General features: G+C 41.2%; 1 protein-coding gene across 14 annotated transcripts in view; it reads left to right on the top strand.

Annotated features, from left to right (window-relative positions):
* SH3PXD2A (SH3 and PX domains 2A) overlaps positions 1-17153 on the top strand; it is a 259240-nt gene that overhangs the window by 196049 nt on the left and 46038 nt on the right. Inside the window, exon 1 of one of the 14 annotated variants that reach the window (XM_081863402.1) lies at positions 16544-16740. The exons of the other annotated variants lie outside the window; for them this stretch is intronic. Coding sequence (XP_081719528.1) covers positions 16686-16740 — 55 coding nt within the window. The 5' untranslated portion in view covers positions 16544-16685. Of the gene's footprint in view, positions 1-16543; positions 16741-17153 lie in introns of those variants that run through there. 14 annotated transcript variants of the gene reach the window in all.

Here is a 17153-nt window from a genome sequence, read left to right on the forward strand (position 1 = left end):
GAAAGTTACAAAGAATTATAGGAAAGGGACTCCTTTGTCCAAAAAGCAGATATTTAGGAGCTAGGAGTAAACATTGGGCCATTCCAGTCATAATAGGTTATAGCTTATTTTTATGAGGAAATGATGCATAAAGTATAGGGCACTTTAGTTATTCTAAAGAGCAGGGATGGGGAACCTGGTGCCCTCCAGATGTCGTTGGACTACTGCTTCTATCAGCCCCAGTCATCATAGCCAGTGGTCAGGGATGATGGTAGTTACAGCCAGACAATTTTCCCACCTCTGCTACACTTCCTGAAGAGTGTCCATCCACTGTTCTTTTGTAAACACATCCAATACTTTCCTGCCTGAAGGTGGATAAAATGAAAGCCCTATTTTGAACGTGGAAACAGTGTTACTCGGTTACATGTTGTATCAGTACCAGATCTGCTGAACATAGCACACCTGCCCACATACTTTGGCCTAACAGGTGCCAAACCACGTCTGTGTCTGCAGTCTGGACAGATAGAAATACAAGCTTAGGTCCCTGGTGGGCTGCATTTGGCTTGGTCAGTCACAAGTGGTACTTGCCTGTTCTGCACAAATAGTTGCTCCCAACTAGCCAAGATATGACATTCAGATCAGTGAGGCTATGTTGCATGACTAGTGCCCAAGTGGTGAATACATTTGATAATGTTTTTTTTTATATATATAAATATTTATTAACAATTTTTGAATACAATACACAAAAAAGAAACAATATAACATGTATCTTAACATAATTTCTTAACTTCTTTGGACTCCCTCACGTCTCCCGCTCCTGCGCTCCTCACAATAAAATTTTGCCAGCAATTTATCACCTTGTTTCCATTCTTATTATCTAGTTTTCCCATGTTGTTTCTCTAATTTTAGATATCCTTTGTTCAAATCCTAAGAATTTAAATGTAACCTAGTAATTATCCAAAAAAATAATAATAAATTTATCTTTTCTTAAAACTCACTTATCTTCATAACTCCATCTAACTTAGTGGTGCCAAATTATTCATGATCTGGCATCCTTCTTAACATTCATACAATTTGCAATATTTTTGTAGATAAATCTTGAATTTCTTCCAGTCTTCTTCAACCGTCTCCTCTCCCAGGTCTCGGATTCTGCCGGTCATCTCGGCCAGTTCCATATAGTCTATCAGTTGCATCTGCCATTCTTCCAGTGTGGGTAAATCTTGGGTTTTCCAGTGCTTGGCGACGAGTATCCTTGCTGCCGTTGTTGCATACATAAAAAATGTTCGGTCCTTCTTTAGCACCCTCTGTGGCCGACAATACCCAGGAGGAAGGCCTCTGGTTTCTTAGGGAAGGTATACTTAAATACCTTTTTCAGCTCATTGTATATCATCTTCCAGAAAGCCTTCACTCTAGGGCAGGTCCACCAGAGGTGAAAGAACGTTCCTTCGCTTACTTTACATTTCCAACATTTGTTATCGGACAAATGGTATATTTTTGCAAGTTTGACTGGGGTCATGTACCATCTATATATCATTTTCATAACATTTTCTTTCAAAGCATTACATGCAGTGAAGTTCAGCCCAGTGGTCCACAACCTTTCCCAGTCCTCAAACATGATATTATACCCAATGTCCTGTGCCCACTTTATCATAGCCGATTTTACCGTTTCATCTTGTGTGTTCCATTTTAACAGCAAGTTATACATTCTTGAAAGTACCTTAGTCTTAGGCTCTAACAATTCCGTTTCCAGCTTCGATTTTTCCACCTGGAATCCTAACTTTTTGTCAAGTTTAAAAACTTCCTTAATCTGAGCATAGTGTAACCAATCTCGCACTTTATCTTTCATTTTCTCCAAACTCTGCAATTTCCAATTGTCTCCATCTTTTTCTAGTATTTCCCATACATTTGATAATGTTGTTTTGGAAGCAGTTGATATTTTCAGTTCTCATTTGGGGTGACTTTTGTTGATGAAGAGAAGCTGGGGAAATGGCAAAAGCATGGGTGATCTGTGCTTTGTATTTCTCCATAATGTCCAAAGCGGAACTCTTTCCTTCCTCATTGGTGATCTGTGTTTGCACTTCATGTGCAATTTTGTTTTTAGTTTCTGATACAAGAGTGGTCTTCTGGCATTGCTGAGCCACCCAAGCCAGGAAGTGAAGTGGAGATAGTGGCCTCTAGGGCCATATAACCTATTGATAGTTGATGTGAATTCCAGGTGATGGAAGGAGATGTAATGCATGGTGGAGATTACAGAATAAGCTCTTTTGTGTTTTTGGTTAACAAGTTTGAGATCCCTGATTTTTGGTTATTCACCAAAAAGTTTGTTCCTAAAACTTTGTGCTTCATGGGGGCAAGACCTACCGGAGATGAGTTGCTGTGCTCATAAGGCCTGACATTACTGTGCAGAACGTGTTTTTGCTAATAAAGACTTAACTCCAACTTGCACGGTGTGATTTACTGCTCGCTTTCTCCTGACAGCTTGATACTTTATATGAGTGGATGGTTTATAAATATTTTTTATAAATCAATCAGTAAAATAGATATTGCATGCAGAAGCTCCCAGCCCCTATCCCCAGCATTTTTAGATTCTGAAGAAAGACTTCTATCAGAAAACCTGACAACTGCTAATCTGTGTATAGACAGTACTGAACTAGATCACTAAATGTTTTGAGCCTGTGGGCGCATTTGGATTTTTGAGGGATTACTGAAGGCACCTGCTTCTTGTTCCTTATTTCCTCTCCATCCTCTCAGTCATTTTCTGTCTCTCTTTTTTGTGGGGGGGGGGGATGCTTTAATTTAGAACCCTCAGAAAATCAATCTTCTTGAATTTGCATGATTTCACACAGGGCCCCCACAAAACCACCTGAAGTTTAAACTGAAGCTTAAAGGGGTAGACCTTGCAGCTCCACAAAAACAGTGGTCCACTTTGCTTCCCCTGCTCCAGTGTCAATCTAAGCATTGAAAAGCACATAGAACAGAAAGAGGAAGCTGGGAAAGAGCATCACTCTTCTAACTTCCTTCCTTAGCTTAGTACATACAGTCATACCTCGGGTTGAAGTAGCTTCAGGTTAAGCATTTTTAGGTTGCGCTCTGCGGCGACCTGGAAGTAACGGAGCACATTACTTCCAGGTTTCGCCGCTCACGCATGCGCAGATGCTCAAAATGACGTCGCGTGCATGCACGGAAGCGGCGAATCCGGGTTGCGTTTGCTTCAGGGTGCGAACAGGGTTCCAGAATGGATCCTGTTTGCATCCAGAGGTACCACTGTAGTACCTTAGTACATAGGTACTGTCCAGGAAGTGGGGAGGAGGATGTCAACCACCCTTACCATCTCATGACAAAGGGGGCAGCAAGCCGGGAGGAGAGCTCAGAAAATTCTCAAGACCATCATTGCTACCATGGGTACCACACTGTTAATCCCAGATATAATCTATTTGTCCAAGTCTTATGTTCCCAAACCTTCCATTTCAAGAAACAAACCATTCCACTTGTTAAATTGGGATAGGTAAAGGGAACCAAAGATGTGGTGTTGCACCTGATCCCTGTTTAAAGAAAAGGCTTATGTAGATGCATTTCAAAGATGACTTTTGTATAAGAAATCTGTTCAGAGAGGCATGAGACCTCCACTATGCAATGTGGCAGCATATAGATATTTCCACATTCTCATCTTCCAGCCCTCGGTTGGAAAAGTCTAACTGGAAACTTCATTACTTAATTTTAATTTCTCCCTTCATTTTCACTTCTGGCTCCTTCCAATTGTCAAGGTTTTTTTGGCTCCTTGTTCCCACTTCTCATGGAGAAATCCACAACTGCTCAGGCTGGCAGCTCAAAAGGGAAAAAATTGTATGCCTGGGCCTCTCTCCCCCCACCAGACTCCCTTACACATTTTCCCCTCTGTTTATGGAACTATTGCCAGCTTGGGGACCTTGAAACCTCCCCAGGAAAAATCTGCTTTCTATATTAAAACACTCTAATGTTATAATGATTGGGTTTATATATCCGCCAAATAGGTCACCAGCTCAGCAGTTTTGTTGAGAGAGCAAGACCCGGAAAGATCTAAGGGATATTACAAAGGATTCCCATTCCCTTTGGTAATTACTTTGTGGATTAGATTTCCAGAGTTACAGCATCTGAAAAACTATTGTCTCACAACAAATGTAACTGATCTGTAGAAAACACAACCTGAAGAAAGACACAATGAGCTTTCGTAAATGAGGAAAACCTTTAATAATAATAATAATAATAATAATAATAATAATAGTAATAGTAATAGTAATAAACTATTGTTTTGATGGGCTCTAGTTACATCATAAAGCTTTTTTGCAAGGGGGTGTGTTCCCCTTTTCCCCTTCAAGTAAAGTTTTTTTAAACCTTAAGATTTTCCTCACTGATTTAATAGATATGTCAGCTGATTTCCAACCCTTTCTTCTGTTTAATCAGGGGAAATGATTAATGACTTATCTGCATGCTTGTTTTGACAAATTGGTCTGCAAATATCAAATAAAAGACGGATGGTGCATTTTTATGTCAGACGAGGACAAGATTAATAAAGCGTGCTGTGTTGGTTTTATTTTCCCCTGGGCTGCACAGCAAATAAGCAGTTTCAATAATGCATTGGCAGTCAAAGAACCTGCAATCATTAGCAGACTGGTTTCAATTGCAACCAGAAATATGTGTCCTTTCTCTCCAGTACTTTTCTCTCTTTCTTGGTTTATATGGTAGGTTTTTGTCTTCCCAGCAACACAATTACTTAGTTCTTTTTGACATAAACACATGCTTGTTAAACAGCCACAGCTTATTAACTTCATAGCTGGGGTGGGGTGGTCAGTAAAGAAATCTTCCTTGGATTTCTCTTCCTCTTCCCCTCCCACTTCAGGGAATACTACTTCTATTAAATTAGTGCACAGATGGTTAATATCACTCACAGACAGACAAACTAGCATGGCTGATGCATCACTCTGCTCCACTCTTAGCGTACCTCCCAAATTCCTTATGCAGCAAAAGGCAGGGTGAACATTAGGGAGGACAAGGAATCCAGGACAGCCCTCTGCTTATGTCTAATGTCCTGCTCCCTCAGTTTTTCTTATCTTCTTCTGGTATCATAAGTTGCAACAGAACACAGAGGATGGACTTAACAGTAGAGTGAACAAAGTGCGTAAAGTTTTATTATGGTTTGCAGAGTTTATAAGATGAGCCCAAATTGATTTGTCAAGTCAGCCATGTTAAGAGTTCATCTCTGGAACATGTGCATGAAAAGCAAAGCCTCTCTGCCTTGCCTTCCCCCTTCCCTTCCCTTTACAGAGTATAGTCCACTTGTTTGAACAGCTGTCCATTCCACATGGTTTAAAGATAAAGGAGAGCAAGGAAATTAGCACCTGGGATCAGACTGAACAGGCACAAGAGTAACCTATTGTAGGGCTTGTCCACGCTTCTTCTTGTCCCATGCTTTCTACGCACAGGTCCGAGTGGGTTTTCATTTGTCCTGCTGCTTTCACTGTGAACAACAACTTGTTGTTGTTGTTGTTTAGTCGTTTAGTCGTGTCGGACACTTTGTGACCCCATGGACCAGAGCACGCCAGGCACTCCTGTCTTCCACTGCCTTCCGCAGTTTAGTCAAACTCACGCTGGTAGCTTCGAGAACACTATCCAACATCTCATCCTCTGTCGTCCCCTTCTCCTTGTGCCCTCAATCTTTCCCAACATCAGGGTCTTTTCCAGGGAGTCTTCTCTTCTCATGAGGTGGCCAAAGTATTGGAGCCTCAGCTTCAGGATCTGTCCTTCCTGTGAGCACTCAGGGCTGATTTCCTTAAGAATGGATAGGTTTGATCTTCTTGCAGTCCATGGGACTCTCAAGAGTCTCCTCCAGCACCATAATTCAAAAGCATCAATTCTTTGGCGATCAGCCTTTTTTATGGTCCAGCTCTCACTTCCATACATCACTAAATCAGAACAAATGTCAATCCGCAGGAAAAACGATTGACGTTTGTTTCGATACAGTGGTAAACAGTGGGTTTTCCTGGGGGAAAGTGGCAGGACAAATGTTGGCGAGCACATAGTCTTCATCATTATGGTGTAATGAATTATATTTCTAATAATGATACAGTAATTCTTTCTAAATTTGCACCTATGCACTATAAATGTAAATTTGCTTATGCAAATTTAGTGCAAAGTGATCTCCTCTTTTTGTAGTGCATTTTCTCTTTGGGGGCAATGCAGAAGTGCCCACCCTACCCTCAGCACTGAAAAGTTGCATCCTCTTCCCACACTTGGAGTTAGCAGATGAAGGTTTATTCAGGGCTAAGAGTACAGCCTAGCAGGGTGATGCGTTTTGAACCTCAGTGTTCTCATCTTAGGAGTGAAGCACTTCTAGTATGGAGTTCACCTTCACCAACTATGCCATTCTCATCTGCCATCTATCTGATGTGCCATGCATCCTCTTTACTGGTTGTTTCTTGAAATATCTATTCTTAAACCATCTGTTCAATCCACCTAGATTTGTGCATTTTATTACGTGGCTGGGAACCCTATAAGAACAATTGAAGTCCCTCCTCTCCCGATCAGCTAAAGTTTAAAAAATAAAAATAAAAATCATTGGATCATTTAATTCGGACTCTCTCCTAACTCTTGGCTTCTTTCAGAAATAGCTAGGGCTGTAACCCAAGATTGCAAATTGCATAGATAGGGCTGGAATTTTGCCTTCCTCAGCACTAATGATGTGAAATTGCTGGCTTTTCTGGAGTGGCCATTCCAAAGCTGTGATACTATGTGAAGTCAATGTGTAGACTTTTCTTATGTGAAAAGAGTTCTAGAGCCTGTTTGAGTTTGTATAAAGACTTTAGGCTAACAACCATATTGAAGAAGAGTGAAAACCTAGAGTTGTACAAAATAGCTAACAAACCAACTTGCATTGTCTCAGTGGACTGTTTGGTGTGTGTGGCAGATAGAATAGTAAAAAAATTATACATTGTGAATGTCTGAAATGTCTAAGAAACAGAGAATGAATTAACTAGCACCATGGATAATAACATCTGGGATTGAAGGATTTTCTTAATTGCTTTAATCTGTAGGGTTGTGTTTTTACAATTATCCTTTCCTATAAAGCAGTGGATCAGAATTAATGGTATTTGAGTACCATCCATCCATACCATTAACTTGGTTTTCCTATAGTTCGCCCTTAAGGTGTTTGTTTTGACAATATATGGAAGATGTCCCACAATATTCTCCTCGGATCTACTTTTTGCAGTAGAATTTGCAGTAAAATTTCTATACATTAAAACAGTTTTGTGTGTGACCAGCTTAAAGGTATGATAAATATGCAATGATGGAAACTCAACAGTGTAAAAAGGTAGATTTGCAGAGGTTTGGTTTGATGTTATTACAAGTGCTAATAAAGAAGCACATGGTCTCACATCCCTCTGCTTATCAATGGATTTGGTTGATTCAATAATACATTATATTAGTATTCTTTAAGATTCATTCCACCCATGGCAGTACTGGGTTTTATTGTATTCTATGTATAAAAGCGTACTCAGGGTGTTTTTATTGAACCAGCCTGTTGTGCATTTTTATTGTCATTGTTAGCCCAATTAAATATATAAAATTTCTATATAGGTTGAACAGGATAGGAGGCAAGATGCAACCTTCTTAACCCCTTTGGTAGATAACACAGGATCTGTAAGATATCCTCTGTAATACATTATGCCTTCAGCCAGGTATTATTATACAAACTTTTAATTAGAAAAAGTAGCAATTTTGGCTATATTGGATGAGGCTAATTTCCTCCAAAGTCTTACACAGAAAATAGAATCAAATGCTGCCTTCAAACCCATACACCTCTGATCTATAGTATATCTACCCTGTCTAAATCCAGCTTCTCATTTGACAAAATGGCATCTTCTGCTATCCAGTTCAGTCAGTTTATTGTGCAGGTGCTTTGCCAATTGCACACAACAAGCTAATTGGGTGAAAGTTTGCTGAAGCAGCTTTAGTAATAACAGTACTCTGGATGTTACCCCTTTTTCTTTTTCAAGTTTTCATTTCTAAAATTCTTCCACTAGGGGGCATTCCCTTGTGTTTGTGCTGGATCTTTTCATGCAGTGACATTTGAGCTAGGAAAATCTGGTGGAAACTGGAAAGGTTCAGTAGAAAGGTTGGGGATTCCATGGCCCATTAAAACATCTTCAGCCGTTGTGGCTGTGGTGCCATGGAAGGAATGCTTGAAGTATCCAACAATCTAAGACTAAGGAGTCAAGAATAACACAGATGCCTAACGGGAAAAGACTCCCAGAAAGTGGAAATTGCTCAGTCCCATGTGTGGTCCCTTTTTTTGCTTCTCTCTGCCACCCTCTCTCAAAAAATCCTTGTCCTTCTGAAATACAGTATGAGCTTCATTAAACATAGCTGGGCTATTTTGATGTGCTGCAAATACTCTCCTCTGCATGTTTAGCAGCTTGTGGCAGGGGAGGCGCCAAGAAGATAGGAGGTGCTCTTGGTAGACACCCAGTATTACCCACCCCATGAATCTGTAGAGCATGTTTCAATCTGTATTGCTCTCTTGCTGGTTCATGTTTCTGGTGGAACTATTGTAGAATTAGTGTGGGCTATCAGGCGTGCACAGCTTGACTCTTCGCCTTCTCGAATTTTCCCCATGGGGAGTAGGTCATAGAAAAGTCAGGACTGTTTCTCCAGGTACCCCGTTGCTGCTATTCTGAGTTTCCATCTGATGTAGTTTTTAGAAGCTCCTGCTCTGTTGAGAAGCCCCTGTACAGTCAAGCAAAGCACTCTGTGAGCATTAATGCTTGCCACCCATTGCAAAACCCTTTTTCATTTGCTTGTGGGGAAGGTACAATTTTATTCAAGAATGGAACAATATCTGGGAACAGCTGTAAATCTGCAAGCTGTCAGGGGAAAAAAAATGTATAATGTTGTAGGAAAGAATGGAGGACAAATTCCAAAATTCAACTTGGAAGAGATTAAATTCTCTAGCAAGCTTTTGGCTCTGCTTAATTTGGGCATTCATTTGTATTTCTACTTTAGCGGCTAGATTATTGCCAGGTGGTTGAGAACTGGGGAAAGAAATTGGTGCCAGAAAAGGGTGTTTTAATTGAAATCTTAAATAGAATTCTGGAATTTTGAAAGCCAGTTTTGTGTGTGTGTGTTTTTTACCAGTTTAATCTCAGCATTTCAAAAGCTTTTCAATGAACTCTTTCCTTTTTCAGATATGGAACAGGCAATGACAAGTTGTGCTAGTGTGAAGTAGCGAAAGCAAAAAAAAAAGGCATCCTATGGTACCTTATACTACAAGTTTGTTGTTGTTGTTATTCCTTGGTCCCAACACCTAGTGTGCCCTTTCCAAATAATTTGGTTTCAGTTGGGATTGGTTTTGGTTGATTCAATCCAAGTGTGTTGGTTTCCTAACTTACCTTCAGCAGTGTTGCCCAGTATTCCAGTATTTCTTTTTTGAAGATTTTAAGATGCTGAGACATTCCTTCCTTCATGGCACTAGGTAGTGTTGGAGATGTTAAATGGTGCTTTATCAGTTTCCTCTCCTTCATTGTTTTTAAAAATTACAGGCACCATATTGTGTGGAGTCTCATTTAGCTCAGGCAATAGGTGCATCCTTTTCTCAAGGTTTAAAACTGCTTGTAAGGTCATAGTCTTTATTTCTGCCTATTCCTGGTATCATGCCCTGTTTGGGCTCTGCTAAAATCTAAGATGGAGTTTTCTTGGCAGGGATACTGGAGTGGCTTGCCGGTTCCTGCTCCAGGTAGATCACGTTTGGTCAAAACTCTCCACGATGACCTGTCCATCTTGGGTGGCCCTGCATGGCATAGCTCATCGCTTCTCTGAGTTATTCAAGCCCCTTTGCCACGGCAAGGCAGTGATCCATGAAGCTACCAGCATGAGTCTGACCAAACTGCGGGAGGCAGTGGAAGACAGGAGTGCCTGGCATGCTCTGGTCCATAGGGTCATGAAGAGTCGGACACGACTAAACGACTAAACAACAACAACAAAATCTAAGATTCTGTTCGCCTGTTTTAGTTTCTGGGACAAGTTTCATAGATGGCCTGGGATGTTCCTGCTTTATCCCACCCTCTTTCAGGTGTGCAAACTTTGCCATGTTTGCTTTTATTAATAAGGGTATTTCTAAACTACCAATTCATTAAAAATACCATGTGGTGTACAATAAAATTATTAAAATATAATTAATGTGTTTAGTGAAACACATTTGGGGTAGGGGATGAAATATCAGTTTGATTTTAATAGGAACAATGTTCCTAAGTGCTGGTGCCACCATGCTGAAAGCCTTAGACTGCATAGAACCAAAATTAATATGTGAGACAGACAGGATGGCTTTGCATGATGAGTGCAGTGATCTGGCTGGTGTATAGGACTTTATATAATAATAGTCAGGGGCAGCGCATCCTGTTTCACACCACTGGCAGAGAAGCAGTGCCAGCATTAGCATCGATTTCAGATGAGAGCTCAACAGATTTGGGTGTGATTAGTGCCGATACCAGTGCCACTTCTGTGCTGCCAGTGGAGGCAGCAGGGCACCTTTGGGGCTTTTGCTGCCTGAGGCAGCTGCCTCAGTCTACCTGATGGCAGAGCCAGCTCTGCTAATAGTAAATTTGAATTTAGCTTGGTAATGTAGTGGCAGCCAGTACAGAGCTTTCGGCACTGGTGTAATATGGTGATACCGAGCTACTTCGTCCAGTGTTCAAAACTCCCATTGTTCTAGGAGCATTTTGCAACAGGGAATTTCATTAGTGCAAGCAGTTTCTGAGCTCTGGGCTCAGTACTGTGCCCGAGATTTCCGATTAAAACTACTGAGTGGAAGGAAAGGAGGACCTTTTCCTGCCCCCCCCCACTTCCAGCTACTCTCTGAAGACTGGAGAAGAGACCCTCTTAAGAATATTAGGGGGGTGGGCAGGGGAAGGACTGGACCATGAGACAAATGAACATAATATTTAGCTGCTGTTCATTCATTTTCAGCTTTGTATTCTTGTTATAAAAAAGCACACCTAGACTTTCCATTGTTGTGCCCATGACCTAGGTTTAAGGTGCCATTTAGCTCCCAGCTTTCATATCTCAGTTTCTAACACTGACTCTGTCCCAAAGCTTAATGTGCTGGAGCACAATTTTATCAGGTGCATACATTATGAATTTGTTAGGATTTCATGGTGCTATTCAGCACACTGTTGTAAAAACTATACATGATCCATGTGTTGCTAAAGTCTATCCTTTTTCTCCATTAAAGCTCCATAGGGCTGAGTTGGAAGGAATTATATGATGGGGGTGGGGGGAAGCATCCTGCTTGTGTGTGCAAATATTCCTTCTTCACTTCCCTGCTTTTAGCAGAAAATAAAGTCCTGCTTTTGTTTTTTCACTTAATAAAAATCTCCATCATGAGAGCAACTTTGAATAGTCTAGCATATCTTTGTAATTTTCACTGTAGATTGATTCAACAGCCCTTCTGAGTGCAAAAATCCTTTTGGAATGCAGAGACTCTGAGCATCAGAATGTCAACATTTTGGGGACGCTCTCATTTATTCCCATTGTTTTCCAATCCTCTCTCCATTCTTGCCTAGTGTTTTGGGCAGAGTGAGAGATTTATCAAATAGTGTAAAATATTGTATTTACGCAAATCTAATGTGCCATCGAATCTAATGCGCACTTCAATTTTCAAAACCTTGAAACCAAAAAAGTATTTGATGGCAAATGTAAATACGCCTTCAAATCTAACGCGGATCCTAATTTTCACAACGTAATTTGGCCAAAAAAGGTGCCCATTACATTCAAGTAAAGATGGTACTACCTGACTTAGGCAAGCAGTTTGAATAGGTAAGTGGATGGCTTGGGAATGTGTACTTACTGTTCTTTAAGAAAGAAAGCGAGTTTTCCCCAAGAACATTTCTTGTATTTCTGTATAGAAGAGCAATTTGATCTTCTGGAGTGAGTGTCTCTTGAGCAGTGCATGTGTTTTGTTTGGATCAAGTTACCCCCTGTGCTTGGAACTGGAGTGTGTCTTGGCAGCAGGAAACCATTGTGACAAAATAATTCTGAATGCAAAGACATCCAAAATTCGAAACAAAGCCCAGCTGGTTTCATTTCTTCTTAAAGTTGCAGCACTTTGTATTCTTTTGTTGTGTTTGAAAAACTGAGATATACAGTAGTTAGAATCGATCTCAAATTAGCTAAGACTTAAATCAGAATCTGGAGTGGTCTGGGTCAAAGAGTAGGCGCAGTTGCCTGAGCATATGATATATTTTCTCTGAAACTTTTCTGTTTCTTCATGCAATCTCTGGGGTGCATGTTTGTGCACCTAAGAGGAATGCTATTGACTTGGCCCAACATGTTGTGGGTGAAAGCATGATATAACCTTACTTTGTGTAATGGGAATTTCTAATTTTGATCTACTTGATATGGCTATGGACATCTTCCAGTTCTTGGAACCAGATAAACCCATAACTTTATTTATAGGATACAGGGACTCACTTTCAGAAGAGAATTAGGCTTGCTTCAGAAATTCTCATTCAAATTTCTCCCCAGATTTTGGGGTTTTGATTACTTGGACTTATCAGGAGGGCTCCCTGAATCAATCAAATGAGTTTCTTCCATTCCTGAATGCTTCAAAACTGAGCAGATAAACCCCATTGGCTGTTCTCCCCAGTACTGCCAATCCAAGCAGGGGCTTTTTGTTGGCACCAGTTAATTGATTCACACCTACTGGGAGCCCCACTCGCAAAGAAACAACTGGGGGCTCAATTTAAGCTCCTACTTCATTCTTTTGTGACCACATCCATATCTGCCCCATAGCTGACATCATATATGGTGTCAGATGTAATGTAGGTGGGTGTCGTTTGGAGGGAACAGCTTCATGGGCCAAATTAGTACTTGTGCTGAGCTTCATTCCTCACTGCTGCTATAGGTGTTTATTTTTAAATTAAAGCAGATAGAGATGGTTCTTAAACAAGGTTGAAATTATGCCAGTACTTTATGTTTAGATAATGTATGAAGAGCACTATGGAACACTTAAATTCTCTAAGTGTCCTCAAGTATTGAACAAACTTCTATTCAAATCTGTGTGAGCGTAGATCATATTTGCACTCCTTCCTTTGCTTGGAAACGTTCAGGGTCTTAAAGAAACACCCAGTTCATAACACCAACACACATTTCTACTCATTGAATTCCCTGTTCAGGAGCTGAAGTCTAACTAACATTTGACATTGTTATAACTGTTCCATGAACAAGATTACCTCCCCCTCCAGCTCCTCTTTTCAGCATCTCCAGAGTTAACTTCAAAAGACATCATCTGGAGAAACAATTACACTTTTTGCTGGCTTGGTCTCAGAATATTTGAAAGCTGAGTTGGAGAACAAATAAGCTCTGGCAGACTGTAGCATAGTTAGGGAGAGGATGCAGGCGAGTCTGGCGGCAAGAACCAAAAACTGCAGTTGGGTCAAAGGACCCATTGTTGATTCATCAGTTCTCTGTTGAGCCTTTTGTAAATATCTCAAGCCCTGTGCCCACAGATAGTCTTGTCCTGTACGTTAGAAAGTTCTGAAGGAGCCTAACATGACCTTCTGGTTTATCTACCATGAAACATTGGGGAGGGGGATTTCCCCACCAGTGATTATTTTGGCTTCAGTCTCTCTCTACTAGAGAAGTACTTTTTAAAAAGTCACTATCAGATTGTGTTTTTTAAAAATCTCAGTAATCTCCGCTGCTTTCTGGGAAGCAGGTGTTCTTAATTTTTTTAAAAAAATGCTGCCACCTTCATTGTTGCATAGTGATTGAAAACATATTGGAGATACCCCTCATATGAGAATTTTTTTTACACAATTTTGCCTGTTATGCACTTTTTTGCAAGCAGTGTTCCATAATAGAATGAATTTTTGAACATTATTTCCACTAATATATGCATTTTGTGCTCACTTTCCCCACTAATCTCTATTTTTTGGTTGGAGAACTGCATTGCAACATTTCAGCTGCAAAGTAATGAGGTAGATCAAAGGTTATGCCATATGACTCAATTAACACGGTAAGACATGCAGATTTGAGCAGAACTTGAAATTTACTCCAGATTTTCTGTGCTGTTGCAATGCTGTCGGAAGAGGATTGGGTGGTAAACGTGGGCTTGATTATGAACTGTGCTGGATGAAGGCAGTGCTATAGCTACTCTCTCTGTGTGTGTGTGTGTGTGTGTGTGTGTGGCTAGCCAGGTTTTTTTTGCCCCAGGTGAAGCATGCAGGGGGCATCATTGAGGCTCCCAGCCTGTGAGTGTGTATGCAAATGTGTGTAGGGGGTGCGAAACTGAGTCTTTGACCCTGGTGAAATAAAGCCTAGTTTCACCTCTGATTAAGGGGTCACATGGTCAATTCAATGTGGGCTCAGTACAGGTGACATGTTCAATCCAGGTGCTCACTATGATAGTTTGGCTCAGGGGATCTTTCTAAAGTCCTCCAACATGGAAATTGTATATTGGAAACTAGAATTTAGCAGTGTGCCTCAGTTAATAGTGAAGAGTGGCCGTTCTGAACCAGAGAACAGATGGGTATTTGTGTCTGGAAGCCTTTAGTGAATGCAAAGAAAATGTTGATGGTCTTTCTCTCCCACACTTGTCTTCCATGCCATTTGGCTACACCGTAGTTGGCCCAGAGAAATGCATCTTGCACCTCTCTAGCCCACCAAATGTAATGTGCTGACCTTGTTCCATTGACTAATCCTCTCCCCCACGCCCAGTGAAGTAAGCAAGCGGAGGCCACCCTTTAATTGTCTTGGAGCCATTTTTCAGCCATACACTAATAATCTGGTTTCTCTTCGGTCCTATTAAAACAGTATTGTTATACATATCCAAGAGTCTCGTGGCAACAGAGAACCTGGACTGCATAGCTGTTTTCCCCAAACATGCCAGTAACTATTGAGATGGGGATTTGAGCAAAGCCTTGCAATGATTCCCCACTGCTTTTTGCCTCTGCTCCTTCAAAAGTGGACCCCTCCCTCCACATGGCTCTTGAACTTGTTGGTGTTTACAGCTATCTAGTTAAGGGATGGGGAACCAAAGGGATCAAATGTGGTCCTCAGGCCTCTTTATCTGGCCTTCAAAACTCTCCCAAGCCACACACCCTACCAGTCCAGCTTTTGCATCTCCTTGGTGTAGAATTGTAGAGTTGGAAAGGACCCTGAGGATCATCTAGTCCAACCCCCTGCAATGCAGAAATGGGCAGCTGTCCTGTTTAGGGATCAAACCTGCAACCTTGGTGCTATGATCACCATGCTCTAATCAACCGAGCTAATGTGTCCTTGGAACTCTGATAATACTTTTTGCTTGCCCGGATGTAGCCTACCCTACAAAGGTAAAATTCACATGTATTGTCTGGTGCCACCCACCATTGACATGTGGCCTCTGAAAGTGTACCTAGAATGTAGCCTGGTCCTTGAACTGAACTGAATTCATTTGGGGCTCACAGTTTGTTTCAGAAACCAACCATAGACCTAAAAATCTTAAGCTATAGTAGGCTGTTTTAACACACAGGTCTAGCATTTTCCTGATTGTTTTCTGACTGGTTTAAGAACTTAATGTGTACATAGTGTTTTAGTTAGTCTTGAAGGCCAGCCATCTCCCACAAATCTGGAATTACAGGTGTTTAGTTCCGCAACTGGCTTCAACGTTGGAACTTAATCCTTTCCAATTATGCAACACTACCAGTTGCAAAGGATGGAATTCAACCTGTAGGTGATTGTTTACCTGGCAAGCAGAAATTATTGTGCTGAAGGAACAATCTCCTCTCTCCTGTCCCTGCACCCTGTTGTGGGTGCTCAGCTAACCATCCCAGGAAGGTAAGAGGAGGGTGCAGGAGTCGTGTAGTGTGTGTGTGTGGGGGGGGGGGGTAATTCCCATTGTAGTAATGGAACTCATTGTGCCAGCTTCCATGAAAATGTAACAGCTTGTGATATACATCTGTCTGAATACATGAATGTGTGTGCACCGTTGATATCAGATAAAACTGATGGGATTTGAAGCATTCTATAGTGTGCATCTTGTGCTTGTCATATGGACTAATGAAGAGTTGGAAACTCTTAAGCTATGTAAAAGAAACTTTCTCTATGGTTTTAAATGAGATCCATGTTCTAGTTTAGGACTGTGTTGTATAATCTTTACTCTGTGTATTTGTAGATGCTCCATAATGGTGTGTTTGGGTTTTGTGTTCTACCAGCTATATAATCCATGGGCTAGAAAAATAGAATGTACTTGGAAGGAGTTGCAGGAACTGTGGATTCAGATTTCTGAGTTGCTTTGGGAGCAGCCATCTCCTACTCCTTCAGTCTCTTTTCTCTCTCTCTCTCTCTCTCTCTCTCCCCCCCCCCCCCAGTGCAATGTATTTGGTTAATTGGCAGTTTGCTCAATGTGCTGGCTGTTCTGCAGGCTTCTAGTTTATAGGAAACATGTTCCAGAGGGTTGACTGTTGTTTCCGTTCCTCGAGGCGTGGCTTCAAAGCCAGGGATGTTGTTTGAATAGGACTGAGAAGAGGAGCCCGAAGGACATCTGGGAGGGAAAGCAAAAAAAAGCAAAACCCAAAACCAAACCAGTGCCCGACCAGAGTAGGTTTAGTTTGTTCAGATTGAAAAGTGTGTCAGTTGCTTCCATCGCCTTGTTGGAGCTTACTGGCTAAGAATATTTGTAGGATAGGAGCTGTATATGGATGGGGGATGTTCAAGGAACACCTGGATGCTTCAGGAAGTGGCGTCGGCAGTTTGGTAGGATTGTGTTCTACTTGCCTTCTTGTGAAACAGTATTTCCAGTGTTGTTGGTAGAACTGTTTGAGATGCAAAATGGTATTGAATGAATGCTGACAGCATTGTGTAGCTTTTATGATGAGCTATATTGTAAAGCTGCACATGAATAAACTGTTGTATTTTGTATGTGGTTGCTATGGCTTCTGTTAAAGCAGGCACCCCCAAACTTGGCCCTCCAGCTGTTTTGGGACTACAATTCCTATCATCCCTGACCACTGGTCCTGTTAGCTAGGGGTGATGGGAGTTGTAGCCCCCAAAAAGCTGGAGGGCTGAGTTTGGGGATGCCTGTGTTTAAGAAACAAATATATTGGATTATAGGATAACATTGCCTGAATATCAGCTGCACAGTAGAAGTTTTGTGGTGCTGCTTCCTG

Source organism: Podarcis erhardii, assembly GCF_964252035.2.
Source record: "Podarcis erhardii genome assembly, chromosome: 5".
Lineage (NCBI taxonomy): Eukaryota > Metazoa > Chordata > Lepidosauria > Squamata > Lacertidae > Podarcis > Podarcis erhardii.